Genomic DNA, 13,674 nt, shown 5'->3' with positions numbered 1-13,674 from the left:
TTTTTTTGTTTTCTTTTTTTTTCTTCTAAACCCTCCTCGTCTTCGTCCCTTTTTCCCCACTCATGATGCAAACATGATGATGTTTCCTCGGAACTTCCGGGCGAAATAAAGACCGACTTAATTTCTTTAGAGACTCTTCGTGTTATTTAGTAAGAAATATATTAAATTCTTGCTCTATCGATTTCCCTCCTTTTTTTGCCTTCAGACTTTGAGCCAGCCACGTTGATTCCCATCAACCAGCCACACTGAGAAAATAATACAGTTGAAGTATAATTGAAAAGGTAAACCATAAAAAATAAAAAATAAAACCTGTAAAAGAAGCCGCGGAATTAAGTCCCGGAAGTTGAGTTTTAATTGGCCGGATGGATCCAGGAATTATAACACGGAGCCCCATGGAGATTGTGAGTGGTCATGCAACCGAGCTCATGTTCAGGTCGATCTATTACTGCTTCCGAACTTTTCTGATCAGTCAGCCCATCCGTCAGCGGAAGAATTTCAACCATGAACGCCGTCTGGAAAAAAAAAACAAAAAAAAAAAAATCCCCAAGGGACCCAGTGGTCCCCGACTAGATGCGGTCATTATCTGCCAAGGCTTGTCCAGCTTCATACATCCATTGAACAGTACGGAATATATTTAGTGGAATGCCGAACAAGTGCCGTTGATGCCTTTGAGCTCCAGGACATGATTCAAGTTTGCTGCCGGCAATTTTCTGTCCTGGTGCAAATCTTCCTGGCAGCTTTGCTGGTCCATCCACAGCAGATACCAGCCAATGATTGTTATTTCTTTTTTTTTCTTCTTTTTTTTTCCCCCCCTTCAACCCCCTGGAAAGTCTGGCCTATTGAACGCCCTCCCGTTCGTTCTGCACCACGCGGAGAACTCCGCCCAACCTTCTTTCTCGGGGAATGTTGTGGATAATTGTAATTGTAACACTTCTTGTTGAACCGTGGCATCTAAAACAAAACCATCCATACTGCCGTTCGCCGCGTCGGCAAATATGAAACTGACCCTTCGTTGAAACCAGTACTATCTAGGCAGGATTTGCCGACGTCCCGTTCCAGTAGTGGAGACGGAAAAGAGTATTAGTTCGACCGACTGACTGGAGGCGTATACCGTATAATATGGTTCGGTGGAGTAGAAGTAGCCTTTTTGCGCACCACGTTCCATCAACCTGGCTCATAGCAGTCAGTCTTAATGAACAGGGTTGGACATCTGACAGCCGTTGTGGTCCTGGTTTAGGAGGCATGCCACACGATCTGTACCGCCAGTAGAAGTGAGACATTTGGTGAACTGTTTTTGCATTCTTCCTGTGCATGTGGTTCGTTGTAAAAGGACCAGCTGCATTTGATCGCCAGGGCGATCGCCGTCTGCTGCAGGTCAATTCCATGGGACTATCAGGAATCATTCTGTCATCAAGTGGACAATATACTAGGCAACCACATGAGGTCCAGTTGTGTTTGATTTAGTAACCATGATTAATAGTAACTCATCATATTTTTTTTTTTTTTTTTTTTTTTTTTTTTTGGTCTTGTCGTGGAAGTTTCAACGGACGGGAGAGAAGGGAAACTTGACCCGCCGAGGAAGCAAATCGGTCGAACCGGATAGACATCCGTTCCTGATCGACATCGAGGGTTTTGACAGCTTTTCTCTTTCGCTCATGCTCAACCTAACCCAATACCAAACCCGCAGATCAAGTTTCGTGCCGGGGACCAGTCCAAATTGGTAGGGTCCCCCTTAAGCCTCGTATTCGTTCTATCCGTTATTATGTACAGGAAATAAGAATTCTCTGCATAATTCGTACTACGTACTACGTACTCCGTTATCCACTTTTGTTTCGCAGTCGACAAAATTGCTGACTGGAAGATTGTGGTGGTTACCAGCTTATCTTCTTCTCAGTGTGTCGGTTCTTGTTTCTCTTTCTGTACCTCTTACCAGTCATTGTAAAGGCTCTTGGCTAAAGCTCGTGACGAGGATTTGGACCCAAGTGGGACAATATCTTCACAATTGGAACCCGCAATGGGAAAACAAAATGAAGAAAAAGAAACGACAGGACCCAAACTATTCAAGTCCCAACAAATTAAGTGGCCTGGCTATCTAACCAAGGATTGAAAATGGGGACCGTACGGAGTATGGGCCATGGCAAAAGGAGGTAAATTGCTCCTGTGGGTAGACTGTTCATCACTTGGGAAATGAGCACCATGTCCAGGAGAGGATGGAAACAATCCGGACAACTACCACTCACATTCCTTGGGAGCCAAACTAAGCGCTCAACTATCTGTTGTCTTGGCCTATGGTGGCTCCCCGGATGGGGAAAGGGATCCATCACCCACATGGAAGAAATGAATTGTTCGGGGACCATTCCAGGTCCGTGAGCGATGGACCCAAAGACCTACTCCTACTGGGACATCCATACCTCTCTCTCTCTCTATGCACATTGACGTTTGCACATATCCTATCGATGCGACGGTCAAAAGATACCGTACTTCTGTTCCGCTTTTGTTTTAGGGGCCCACGGTCTCGGATTGCGGCCCTCTCCAAACTCTAAGTGACTACCTTACTGTCTAGTCTGCTTAATGGCACGCCTGGCCGGCTGAGAATGAGGTTTATCTCGAGTTGCCTCGATCCACGGGTGATGATTGTATGACGCACAAATACCTACGTGGCCGGCGATCTGAAACAACTTGCCCACTGAGTCCAGCTTTGGGGAAGACAACCTCAGTCAGCACAGTCGAAGCATAGTTCAACTAGGTAACACCGAGAAGTTTGCTGGAGGAGGAATTGACTCAACTGAGATCACTAGCTGGCTAGGGGGGAAAGCAGGGGAGGAAGGACGGGGAGAAGAGGGGATGAGCATCAGATCAGCTCCCACATCGTCGTCCGCGTGACGATCCAATGGCCCCCATATCATAAATCCGGTGGCTTGCCGTTGGGTCATTCCGATGGCGTTCTGAAACCAAGCTGAGTTAGATTAATGCCTGTCCCTCCTCCATCTCTGTCCTATCCGAGAAGCTCTCGGAAATGGCGACTAACCCGCTAGGAGGATACCAGCCGACCCATCGACCACTTAGTGTTGGCCTACTATCTAGGGCAGATCCTCATAGGATGTGCTCTGCCTTAGCTTAGATGCAGGCCAACCGTTGAGGCCATATCATAGGCCTTGACCCTCCCCGAATCCGACCCTTACTCCGTAATTGCCTCGGGTTAGGTGGCGGAGTCTCTCTAATCCACTATGATGATTAACTCCGAGAAGTGCGGGATACTAAAGGATTAGATCACTCTTTTGGACGAGTCAGACTGTCAGAATCGTTCAATAGTACATCCCACTCGCCTCGTATGTAAAAGAAAGTCGATACGTTGAATCCGTGGGAGTCATGGACAATATGGTATGGTATGACCAGGACCAGCTAAGGGCATACTCATAGGGCCCGATGTGCATAGCCATAGCCATCCTAATAGAGTATAACGTGATCTGCAGTCCTTCCATGACAATGGAGTCTCAGAAAGCCATCCTCCGCAAGGCCAGTCACACGCTGGTTCAGCGTCGGACAGATCTTACTCCGTAGCTTGGGTACTATCTGGAACTAACGGCCAGAGTTAGCATATACAAAATGATCTTCAGTTCTTAGCGCATTTTTTCAATTTTCGCGCACTATCTTCAAAAAAATACCTCTTTTCAAACACCTGTACTCAGCCAGTTCTTTATTAAATTAAATTTGGATTGAAGTTTAATAATCAGTAATATTCAAAGTAGAGAAAAAAAATTCTATCTTAAAAATACTGAAGATAGTTTTAAACAAAATCAATTAAGTATATTTATATATGCAGTGTTTTTGATATAAAGTTTATATTTCTAAACTATTAATTTTTATTCATATAGTATATTTTTGTAGCTTATTCTCTTTTCTATGTCTCAATATAAAGGTGATATAATAAAATTTGGTTGAGTTATAAGTATTTGAAAATGGCTAGTTTTTAAAGATGCTGCGCGAAAATTGAAAAAATACACCAAGAACTGAAGATTTAGGAATAGTACGTAGATTGAACTTTGAATTCGAAAAAACATTTCTACGAGTCATGTCCATAAATTCATTTGGGTCTCCTTTTGGGTTAATAGTTAAAAGTTCAATCACAGAACCTGGAAATCTTTTCCATTAGCACATCCAGAAAACACGTAGTTACGTATGCACTGCAAACTAAGCAGTATTCAGTAACCATACCGCCAGATCGTATCATTCAATGCTTATTTGAAACCATAAATTATTGTCCCGAAGGGTATAGGCGTGACCAGTCATCTTAGACCAGACCGCTTCATATTCTTTTTTTGTTTTGTTTTTTTCACCCTCTTGTGGCGTGGCAGCCTCGTTCATGCTTCCGTCGAACCACGTTTCTTTTCCTTTCTTATCTCATCGATTGTAAGCTTTACACCTTCAATCACAACCCCCCATTCAATAGCATGGACCTTTTCTTCAAAATGTTCAAGATTTTCATCCTCTCCCTTGACGAATGGAATCTCTCGTACAAGTATAGGAGTACCCATATCAACCTCAGAGATCACCTTGTGGATCATCACCCCTGTCTTGTCAATCTTTCCTTCTAGCCAAGCGCTATGGGCCCGCTCAATTGCATGCTGCAAGGGGTTGCAAGTTAACCATATCATTCGAGGGGAGTACCCACAACTTTATAGATGTAGTCAAGAAGAATGCAACAAGGGGAAGATAGAGAACATACTGCTCCATTAAAGGCCCCCGGCAACGCAGGGTGAAGGTTAATAATCTTAATCTTGGCCGTCTCCAGTGGCTCCAAGAACCTCGGAGACAGCACATGCATGAATCCCAAGCAAGCTACCATGTCTGGACTGTCCGCAAGGACCAACCTCGCCAGCTCCGCATCATATTCCTCCCGAGCCGCCTGGATACCCTCTGGGGTCGCAGGGTGCTGCTTCTTATATTTCACAAGGTTGTGGTATTGTGTAGGAATGTTCACACGTCGGGCACGCTCGAGCCCATATGCGTCTTTGCGGTTCGATAAGACTCGGACAATGTTCACCGGAAGTTCCCCCGCGACTGTCTTGTCGATTACGGCCTGGAGGTTTGAGCCATTGCCTGATATCAACACAGTGAGTCGAATCGGTGCATCCATTCTGGATATAATGTGTAGGTGTGGCTGGAGAAACGGAGAATAGGGAGTGTCGTCGATAACCGATTGGCAACAATTCCTGCTAGTCTATTTCTACCCAACTCAATTGATTCAGGTAAATTAGATAATGAAAGTGAAGTAGCCAAACGGACGGAAGCTCGCAGGCGATGAAAAAGAGGCACGACGAAGCGAGGATAAGCTTAAATCTTCCTCTCAACGACTGTGAGGATCGATAGATTGATAAATAGATATAGTTGGTGGGGTTGAGGAAAGATGTGGGCTGAGTCAGCAGCTTGTTGAAGAGGGGCAAAAAAAACATGTCCAGTCGACGCATGCGGGGCATCTGGAATACTGTTGGGTACTGTATATTACGTAGTATGTATACTCGGTAGTCTATCTTGAAATTGAGAAAGAAAGAAAAAAAGGGGGGGAAAGATGTCTAAATTATAGGAACTTAGACAACAGTATCTATGCTTTAGTAATTCGTATAACAATGTGTATATATGCATAGTCGCAGAGTTGTAAGGAAAGTAGTCTTCGATGTATTTTTTCGACCTCATATTATTACCTGCCTATCTGATATGGCGTCTTAAGTCTATACGATACTACATAGTATACGCTAACTAGTCAACTTCAGTTTTACTGCCTGTACTGCGTCCTATGTACTTTAGTACTGCTACAACAATATCATATTCATCAGGTATCTCTTTCTCTACCTCACCACACAGTACGTTACAAATACTGAATTATTGTCTTATAGTAGAGATTTCAATATTTCATACCTATGTCACATAGGTACAGGAGACATAGATGATGAACCTAGTGTTCTGGCAAAGTTATGAGACAATTCTGCGCCATTCTATCCGTCGTCTCACCATCCCGCCTTTATTGATCCCAATATCAACAGCCAAAATTAAAAACAGAGGAAAAGTAGGCTCCAGGAAAGAGTATGCAGAAAAGAGAAAAAGAAAATGCTGCAGTGGATATCCTCGATGAAAACAAAAGAAGAAGTTCGTTAAGCTATGGAATATGCGCTTCATGCAAATCTTTGGTGGTAACCAATGCAAATGGGTGGCAGAGGGACAGGTGGTCTTTAATGTGAGCAGAAAGCTGGCAATTAAGCAGATGACGTATTCTCTGGAGTACGATCTGCATTCGATGTCTCGGCTACGCCTTGACCTCTACATAGAGGGCAAGAGTTGCGACCAGTTGTCAACCACTATAGAATATGTTAGCTCCACGGAAAAAGCTCAGTGTAGATGTGTCAACGAACCTGATCTATACAATCTCGGTGGAATATATGCGCGCATTTGGTCAATTGCCGGAGCTCTTCAGCAGCTTCGTAGTCGCTAAGACAGATCAGGCACCGATCCCCGTTGGGAATCTGAATGGCGCCAGCACCATCCAGAGCTTCCGCAACAAGAGAGCCACTATATTCCACAAGACGGTATACTCCACCAGCCGAGGTGAGATCCTCTTGAGTAGCAACCGGAGGTTTCACCGGACCAAGGAGAGACGAGAGTAGAATCATGTCTTCATACGTTGGGTTCTAGTCTTAAGTTAGCTTACGTTCTATTGGCAAAGTGAAGAAAATTGTCATCCTTACATCGGTGAAGAGGCTCGGTGTCGCAAACGCGGGGTGATTTTCCGAAAGGTTTGTTCCCACAACATAGATCAACCAACTCCTACCTGCAGGAGAGGGAGGGTTGTCCGGTTCGACAACACCATTACGCCTGATCGCACCAGCGCCTAGGTCACGATGGCGGACATACTCAGAATCACTACGACGTCGCTGACGAGATATGTTGAATGGAATGTTACCATCAGCAGGTTCAACTGGAGGCTGCATAATCCGGTGTTCGTCCAGTTGTGGCAAAATGCTTGGGGACATCACCGATGCAGAAGATGGTCTTCGGCTTGGAGTTGAAGCACCCGACGACACGGCGGAAAGCCCGGGTTCAGCAGGCGTCGATGGTGGAGGGTGAGGGCCAGGAGGGCTTTCAGAGATGATCGAAGGTAGAGATGAAAGGGGTCCACGACTCCCGGCATCAGATAGCCTCCTTGACGGACTTTGATGTCCGAGTTGCAGGGGAATATCTTCATTATTAGGCGTAGTACTAGGACCTCCAGTTTGATGACGACTAGGCATGAATCTTGGTCGTCCTTCAGCGCGTGATGTGAGATTAGGACCGTCGTCTGGAGTCCGTGGTAGACTTCCTGGTGACAAGAACGGTAGACGGAGTAACGTATCCAAGCCAGGTCCAGAGCCTGGATTTTGCTGGTCATTGCCGGGACTATTACCTGACGGGACAGATCTTACTCCCACAACAACCAGGGTAACGGTACGCCCTTCAGGTCCATCCGTGGGGTTCTCAACATCCGTCCCATCTGCGCCACTCTCTGGAGCATTCGTGGTTGTTGCAGATCGATTTGAAGCTACTGAAGGCCTTGCGCCATCTGAATTTGCGAAGCGGAACACCCGCAAGAAATTGACTGGAGTTGGCGTTCCATTGTCCCCAGAAGCGGTTTGACTATCGGCTGCTGTCTGCGCGGAAGTGGCGTGTTGTAAACTCTGTATAAAATTTTCTAGAGAGTTGTCGAGACCTTCGTTGCCAAGGGCTTGAATATTAGGCATTACAGGGCCAGTTGTGCCAGAAAGTTGGGCAGCAATGGCAGCAGCCGCTAGTTGGAGGACACGCGACAGCGGTGTCTGCTCCTCCCGCCGCAAAACTCTAGATGGGCGTGCTCGCAATAGATTTGGGAAGTGTCGCAAGCCAGTTGGGCTTTGCCCAGACTGCAAAGGCATGGGAGAGGTGGGGCGGGTGTTTCCTATGGCAGGTTCCACGGAATCAAGTTCATGGGGCTCATCAAAGTCCATCGGACTAGGCATTGGTCCTGGTTGAGGGAGGAATGTGCCTGGCATGTCGCTAGGTATGGGTCCTATCGAATGGCGTATACCTCCAGGGTTCTGATCAGACATGCTTGTAGACGGTTGGCCGAACATCTGTGTGATCGGACCCGAAAGTGAATTTCTAACACGATGCAACCGAGTGCTTCGACGCCAAGAACTTCTAGTTGTATCTGGTGTATGATCTGAGGTAGGGTCGAAAAAAGTAGGAGAGTGGGGAGCATCCGAAAGTAGTCCCGGATCACTGCGTGGAATGAAATAAGGACCTCGGGCTGAGCGCCGTCGAGAGATACCCCTTGAGCTAAGCGAGCTAAACGGGCTAAAACGACTGCTGGTATGAGCGACTTCTGATCTTGGTACCGACCTCGATACGATCCCGTGTCGATGAGCGTGGCCCTCGGCAGGTGTCTCTTCTTCGCTGCTAAGAAGACCACGAATTACTGAGTTTGGCAGAATTCTGGACCCCAGCCTTGACATCGTGGATTGCCTTCTTGCTGCCATGCGGGCAAAGATCGCAGACCGATACTCCCGCTGACTCGGTTCATATTGTGGTCCATTTTCTTCTTGAATGCTTCCCATGTGCCCTATACCACTCGATTGCTCCTCGGCCGGTCGCCATGTCTCCCACCCTGAGCTGGCTTGATCCGGTAGCATATCGCCATTATTCGCCGCTCGTTGGGGCCTAAACACCCCGTTTTGCTCCAAATTGTGATCGTTATTCATGTCCCTATCTCTATCCCTATCGCGATTACCACGGTGTATGAATGACAGACGGTTTGAAGGATTGTTGTGGCGTTGATGCGTAGAGGAGGATTGTCCCATAGTAACAAAATGAATGGTCAGGACGTGGCGCTGGGATTTATAAACCGCCTAGTATTGCCATCGGCATTTGATGACTAAAGGGACAATTAAACATTAGTAAGACAAACAATACCGCATTCACTGCTGAGGGGAAACATGCTCGAGAGATAGGAAGATAGTGAGATAGGAGCAGGGATAGATGGAAGGTCAAATGATGGTTAAGGCAAACATGTTCGCGGAATCCTCGGGAGCACCTGAGCACCGTGAACTTCCGATGCTGGGAGTTCCAACTACTACACCATATTGGTTTAACAGAGCCACATACCACATACCATTGGACAGTTTAAGCAACAAACATGGGAATATAGTATGGAGCCGTGAAAGGACTGGCGATACAAAGTCGGTTATGAAAAGTAGGCCGTCAGGGAGAGAATTGAAGGATAGAAACGGTAGGTACGTTGTAGTGCCAGGTGGTCGGCAACCCAGAGAACTACTACTAGAACGTAATACTATATGCGGTATCGTGAATCTAAAACGAGAGAGACGGCAGGAACGAGGGAAGGGGAAGGATGATGGTGGTAGTGGTGGTTGTAGTGGTAGTGATGCTGATGAAGATGATGATGACAATTGATAAGGACCGCACCTAAATTAGGTGTGGTGGTCTTCAGGTCAGGGCGCTTTGGTTAAGGCGGGTCGAGGCTAGCCCGTGACTTTCTTGGTTGAAGGATTGGCATCCTAATACTCAGTTGTGTTACAGTACAGTACATGCTTGCCGGGAACGTACATACCACATTGTTCCTTGACCGAAAGCGCTTCATTCGCACAGGACAGAAACAGGCTATCTCTTGGACCTATTCGTTAATGAATTCATGATAGCAAGTATAGTCAAGGTAAGATAAAGCTTAAATCTGTCATTACCATTTAATATACGAATCCTCCAGTACGTACATACATACAGTTTTCCAATAACACCTCTAAAGTAGTTTGTACTAGTACTAGTACGAATAAGGTATCAACTACTAATTATCACGGGCAAGGCTGGCAACTTCCGTCCATACTGAACCACCTCCAGCGGAGGACAGTTATGCCTAGTGAAGTAAGCGGTGAATATTGATTACTAACTGTCTTATACTGCTTAGTACTAAATAGTACTAGTACCTTCTGCACCCTATGGAGCCTGAGGTTTAGCCCTCTTGATGCCTTTGTGCCTCAGGATACGATATTCCAAACTCTACTACGGAACCGTGTTCCTGCTTTGTGATACAGCTAGAGCTACGATTGATGTCAATCAAACATATGAATAATTAATTTTCGACTTATGACCAATGCATTCATGGATAGTAGCTCAAACATCCAGGCCATAGATTACTCATCTTTTAACCGCTGATGGCATCTGTTCCCTCAGCCTCTGCCTTCTCATTGCCAATTCCATCATGGCAACAACCTCAAAGTGCGCGCATTGCCCGGTATGATACGAGGAAGCGTAGGAAATGCTATGATGACTGGGGCACCGAGGAAGATGCTTTTGAAGGCGAAACAACTGATGCTGGATCTGAAATCGCACCTTCTGGAGCATCATTAATTCTGTCACCAGAAGAAGCACATCAATATCGCATAGCCGGTTTATCTTTCGACAGAGAACTACCAGGGGGCCATTTCCCACATGGTCCCGCCAAAGATGAAACCGCTAGCAACCGGGGAAAGGATAATATTATGAAAGGATTATCATCATTGACACCACCGATTTACCCACCGCAGTCTGCAGCCTACCAAGGCAATCTTCGTCTGCAGCATCTTGCTGTTCTCTCTTCTATTTTGCATCGTTGCCTTCTTGATAGAGACTATGTTCGTGCTGGAAGGGCCTGGGGCATAATCCTTCGTGAGGAATTTCAAGGAAACCCGATTGATGTGCGCGCTGAAGGGAGATGGGGTATTGGGGCTGAAATATTGCTCCGTCGAGATCGCCAACTATCGGAAATCGCCTCGGGGTCTGTGAGAGCTGTCAAAAATGGCCAAAAAACGGAAATCTCTAAGCTTTATTTTACAAGAAAAGGTTTCGAGGCTGCCAAGCAATACTATGAGAGACTCGTGGTCCAGTATCCATTTCGGAAAACTGCTCCAGACTTCACTAGTTCTTTGCACTTTTACCCGGCCATGTTCGGACTTTGGGTTTATGTTACGCAAGAGGAGAGCAATGCTGCTCGTCAAGATATCCGGAATCGTCAGGAAGTTCCACCAAAAGAAGAGTCGGACGATGCAGCATCTGATCTAGAGAGTTCTGATGGCTCAAGTCAAGAAACGCAGAGCCTTGTCGCAGACATCAGAGCAATTGAGTTGCACGAAGCCCAGAAGATTGCGACAAGAATGGATGAAGTTCTTGTCTCTCCCCCATATTCTGATTCTCCTGACTTACTAGAACTTAGAGGCATGATTTCTCTTTGGATTGGCGACCTTTTCATGTCCTCTTTGGCCCATCGCGTGGAGGATACCGATGGGTTTGATGACAACAACTTGATTCCAGGAGAAGACTTCCAAGACTCGATTCAAGCCAGACGGGAGCAGAGACTTGCGGATGAGAAGAGACAATCTGAGGTTGAAAAGGCTCAAGGTTTCTTTGAAAAAGCGAAGCAGCGTGGCAAAGGGATGACCTCAACACTTGAGGATCTACACATTGACGATAATGCTTCGCTTGATGAATATTGGCGACCTTCGCACGAATAGATAGAAGAACTCCAACGGGAAGTGTATATGGTGAAATTTATACCCCCGAGTGATCACAGTAGAGACCTATGATGCCAATTCGATATCTATCTCTTCAACATGTATTGACGATATGTACAACTACATACTTAAATCCTTGTCCAGCTCCATTTAAAATACCAAGAAACGGCTTGACAGCAATGGAGACTACCCACACCATGCACCGCACGTGACCTCGTGGATGCCTCGCGCGTGCCTTAAAAGCAAAAATTAAGGTAACGCGTCCACCACTGAGCAAGGCCGATATTTATCCATGGCAAACCTGATTGACCCCACTGCAACCACTGGTAGATTATCCGTGTCCTGAGTGGAGAACCCCTAGTATAATGAAATTGGCTTTGATTCCCTGTCCCTTATTGCATGTTTAAATCGGCTATTCATTCCACTTCTCATCTCAGCGACAATGGGTGTCGGAGATTATGTACATTCAAAAGAAGCTGGTCAACACAGACCACCCAAGCTTGATGTCTCCAATCAATCACGGCAGCAGATAGCCGAACAGGCAAGGGTTGAAGTTCCGACACCAAAATTGATTGCGCCGACACCTCTGCCAATCAATAGACCAACTCAGTTTGAGCAGTACGGTGGCCCGCCTGCTCCTGGGGGGCCACATGGACCAAACGAAAATGGTGCGAAGAGGGACATGTTTGACACAGATGTGGAAGGTGTCGATGACTCGACCATTGCAGCGACGAGTGTTGCTGGTGTTGAGGATCTTCCATACCGATTCTCTCCCGCCCCGAATGCTCGACGGCAAGATGCTGCTGCGAACACTCTGCACCAGTTCCAACAAACACGGCGCCCTTTTGACTCTCAATGGTATGACAGTTTGGGGGACAGAGCCTTGAAAACTGCCGGATTCGACTCAGATGAAATCGACAATGAAAGTCAGCTAACATCAGTGGCGGGTGATGATGAGGCCTCCGATGGAACCAACGAATCGGTGGTTCCTATCAGAAAACGCCTCAATGATGAGCCTCTGAGCAAACGTCTGCAGAACTTCTGGAATGCCGGCCGAAAGACGTACTACCAACCGGAAAATCAGGCTCATGTGGAGTCAAAGATCCCAACTTTCACCCGGTCAATACAGGACGCTAAACGGACTAGTCAAGTCCTACCTGCCGCTGCACCTAGGAAAGTTACACTCCCTCCTAATACGAGTGCAACCCCGAGGACAAGATTCAGCCCGCCAAAGCCTACTCTTCTGGAACAATTAGACTTGACCCCTACACGTCGCACCCCTGGTCCTCGGCCCCAACAATCCCAGAGAATTACGAGCATTGAAACTTCAGACTCCGTGGAAAATGTAGGCCTCGGGTTCTTTTCAAACAACTACGGCAGACGTGGTAGCATGCAGTCAATAACTGCTTTTGACGTGACAAATATCGATGCCCTTAATGACGATGATGACCCCATCAATGATCCCTTCTCTAGACGTCTCTCAGTCCAGCGTATTAGTCCGGATCAACACAACCCGAAGAAGCGTCATATCGAACCTGACTATCCGCCAGATATACTCTATCAGAAGTCATTTGCTGAGCTTCAAGCGGAGCCTTTTGACCATATTCCAGCAGCCGCCCCATCATCGAACGCAACCCAGGAAACGCAACCCGATCCAGAAGACAAAATCCCGTACCTCATGAATCTTTCCGATGCCGAACGTCGCACTTATTTCTCCAATCTATCAATGGACGAATGGGAGGATTGCGGTGATCAGTTAATAGATCAATTCACTCAGATGCTCACCAAGATGAAGGACCTGCGTCATGCTCGACGAAAAACGGCCGCTATGTTCGAAGCCGAGATCAAGAGAAGACACGAGAGTGTCGAGGAGCAATCTTTTGATCTTTCTAGAAAGCTAGATGAAATGAGGTCCGGTGGTGCTGAGGTACTACGTGGTCGCACTCCGTGAAACGTATTTTTACCCTCGGCTATATCTTTGCTGTAACGTATTCTGATCCTGGAGATTTGTTGAGTACGACTGCAGCCCTTCATATTCACTGTGCATACTCATGTTCATATTATTATCCCCACATTACCAAGGTGGCCTAAGCATATCGTGGGGGTTTCT

General features: G+C 46.6%; 4 protein-coding genes across 4 annotated transcripts; 1 reads left to right on the top strand and 3 right to left on the bottom strand.

Annotated features, from left to right (window-relative positions):
- Positions 1-4,118: 4,118 nt before the first annotated feature.
- BDV38DRAFT_232792 (phosphoribosylglycinamide formyltransferase) lies at positions 4,119-5,345 on the bottom strand. Its single transcript, XM_032053074.1, has 2 exons — positions 4,727-5,345; positions 4,119-4,625 (listed from the first exon to the last, which is right to left on the bottom strand). Exons 1-2 carry the CDS (start codon positions 5,135-5,137, stop codon positions 4,362-4,364), a joined length of 675 nt encoding a protein of 224 aa, XP_031920144.1. The 5' UTR covers positions 5,138-5,345; the 3' UTR covers positions 4,119-4,361.
- Positions 5,346-5,778: 433 nt separating this feature from the next.
- BDV38DRAFT_232787 (uncharacterized protein) lies at positions 5,779-9,495 on the bottom strand. Its single transcript, XM_032053073.1, has 3 exons — positions 6,741-9,495; positions 6,408-6,683; positions 5,779-6,353 (listed from the first exon to the last, which is right to left on the bottom strand). The coding sequence occupies exons 1-3, from the start codon at positions 8,862-8,864 to the stop codon at positions 6,252-6,254; spliced, it is 2,502 nt and encodes an 833-aa protein (XP_031920142.1). The 5' UTR covers positions 8,865-9,495; the 3' UTR covers positions 5,779-6,251.
- Positions 5,925-6,286, bottom strand: BDV38DRAFT_7245 (uncharacterized protein). The gene has a single exon (XM_032063831.1). It carries the CDS (start codon positions 6,172-6,174, stop codon positions 5,971-5,973), a length of 204 nt encoding a protein of 67 aa, XP_031920143.1. The 5' UTR covers positions 6,175-6,286; the 3' UTR covers positions 5,925-5,970.
- A 734-nt stretch (positions 9,496-10,229) lies between the features above and the next one.
- BDV38DRAFT_267143 (uncharacterized protein) lies at positions 10,230-13,515 on the top strand (the record flags this gene model as incomplete). Its single annotated transcript, XM_032056530.1, has 2 exons — positions 10,230-11,475; positions 12,020-13,515. 2 exons carry the CDS (start codon positions 10,230-10,232, stop codon positions 13,513-13,515), a joined length of 2,742 nt encoding a protein of 913 aa, XP_031920141.1.
- Positions 13,516-13,674: the final 159 nt, after the last annotated feature.

The sequence above is a fragment of the Aspergillus pseudotamarii genome (assembly GCF_009193445.1).
Source record: "Aspergillus pseudotamarii strain CBS 117625 unplaced genomic scaffold BDV38scaffold_1, whole genome shotgun sequence".
Taxonomy (NCBI): Eukaryota; Fungi; Ascomycota; class Eurotiomycetes; order Eurotiales; family Aspergillaceae; genus Aspergillus; species Aspergillus pseudotamarii.
The sequence above is the reverse complement of the archived record's forward strand: the minus strand, read 5'-3'. Positions and strand labels throughout refer to the sequence as shown.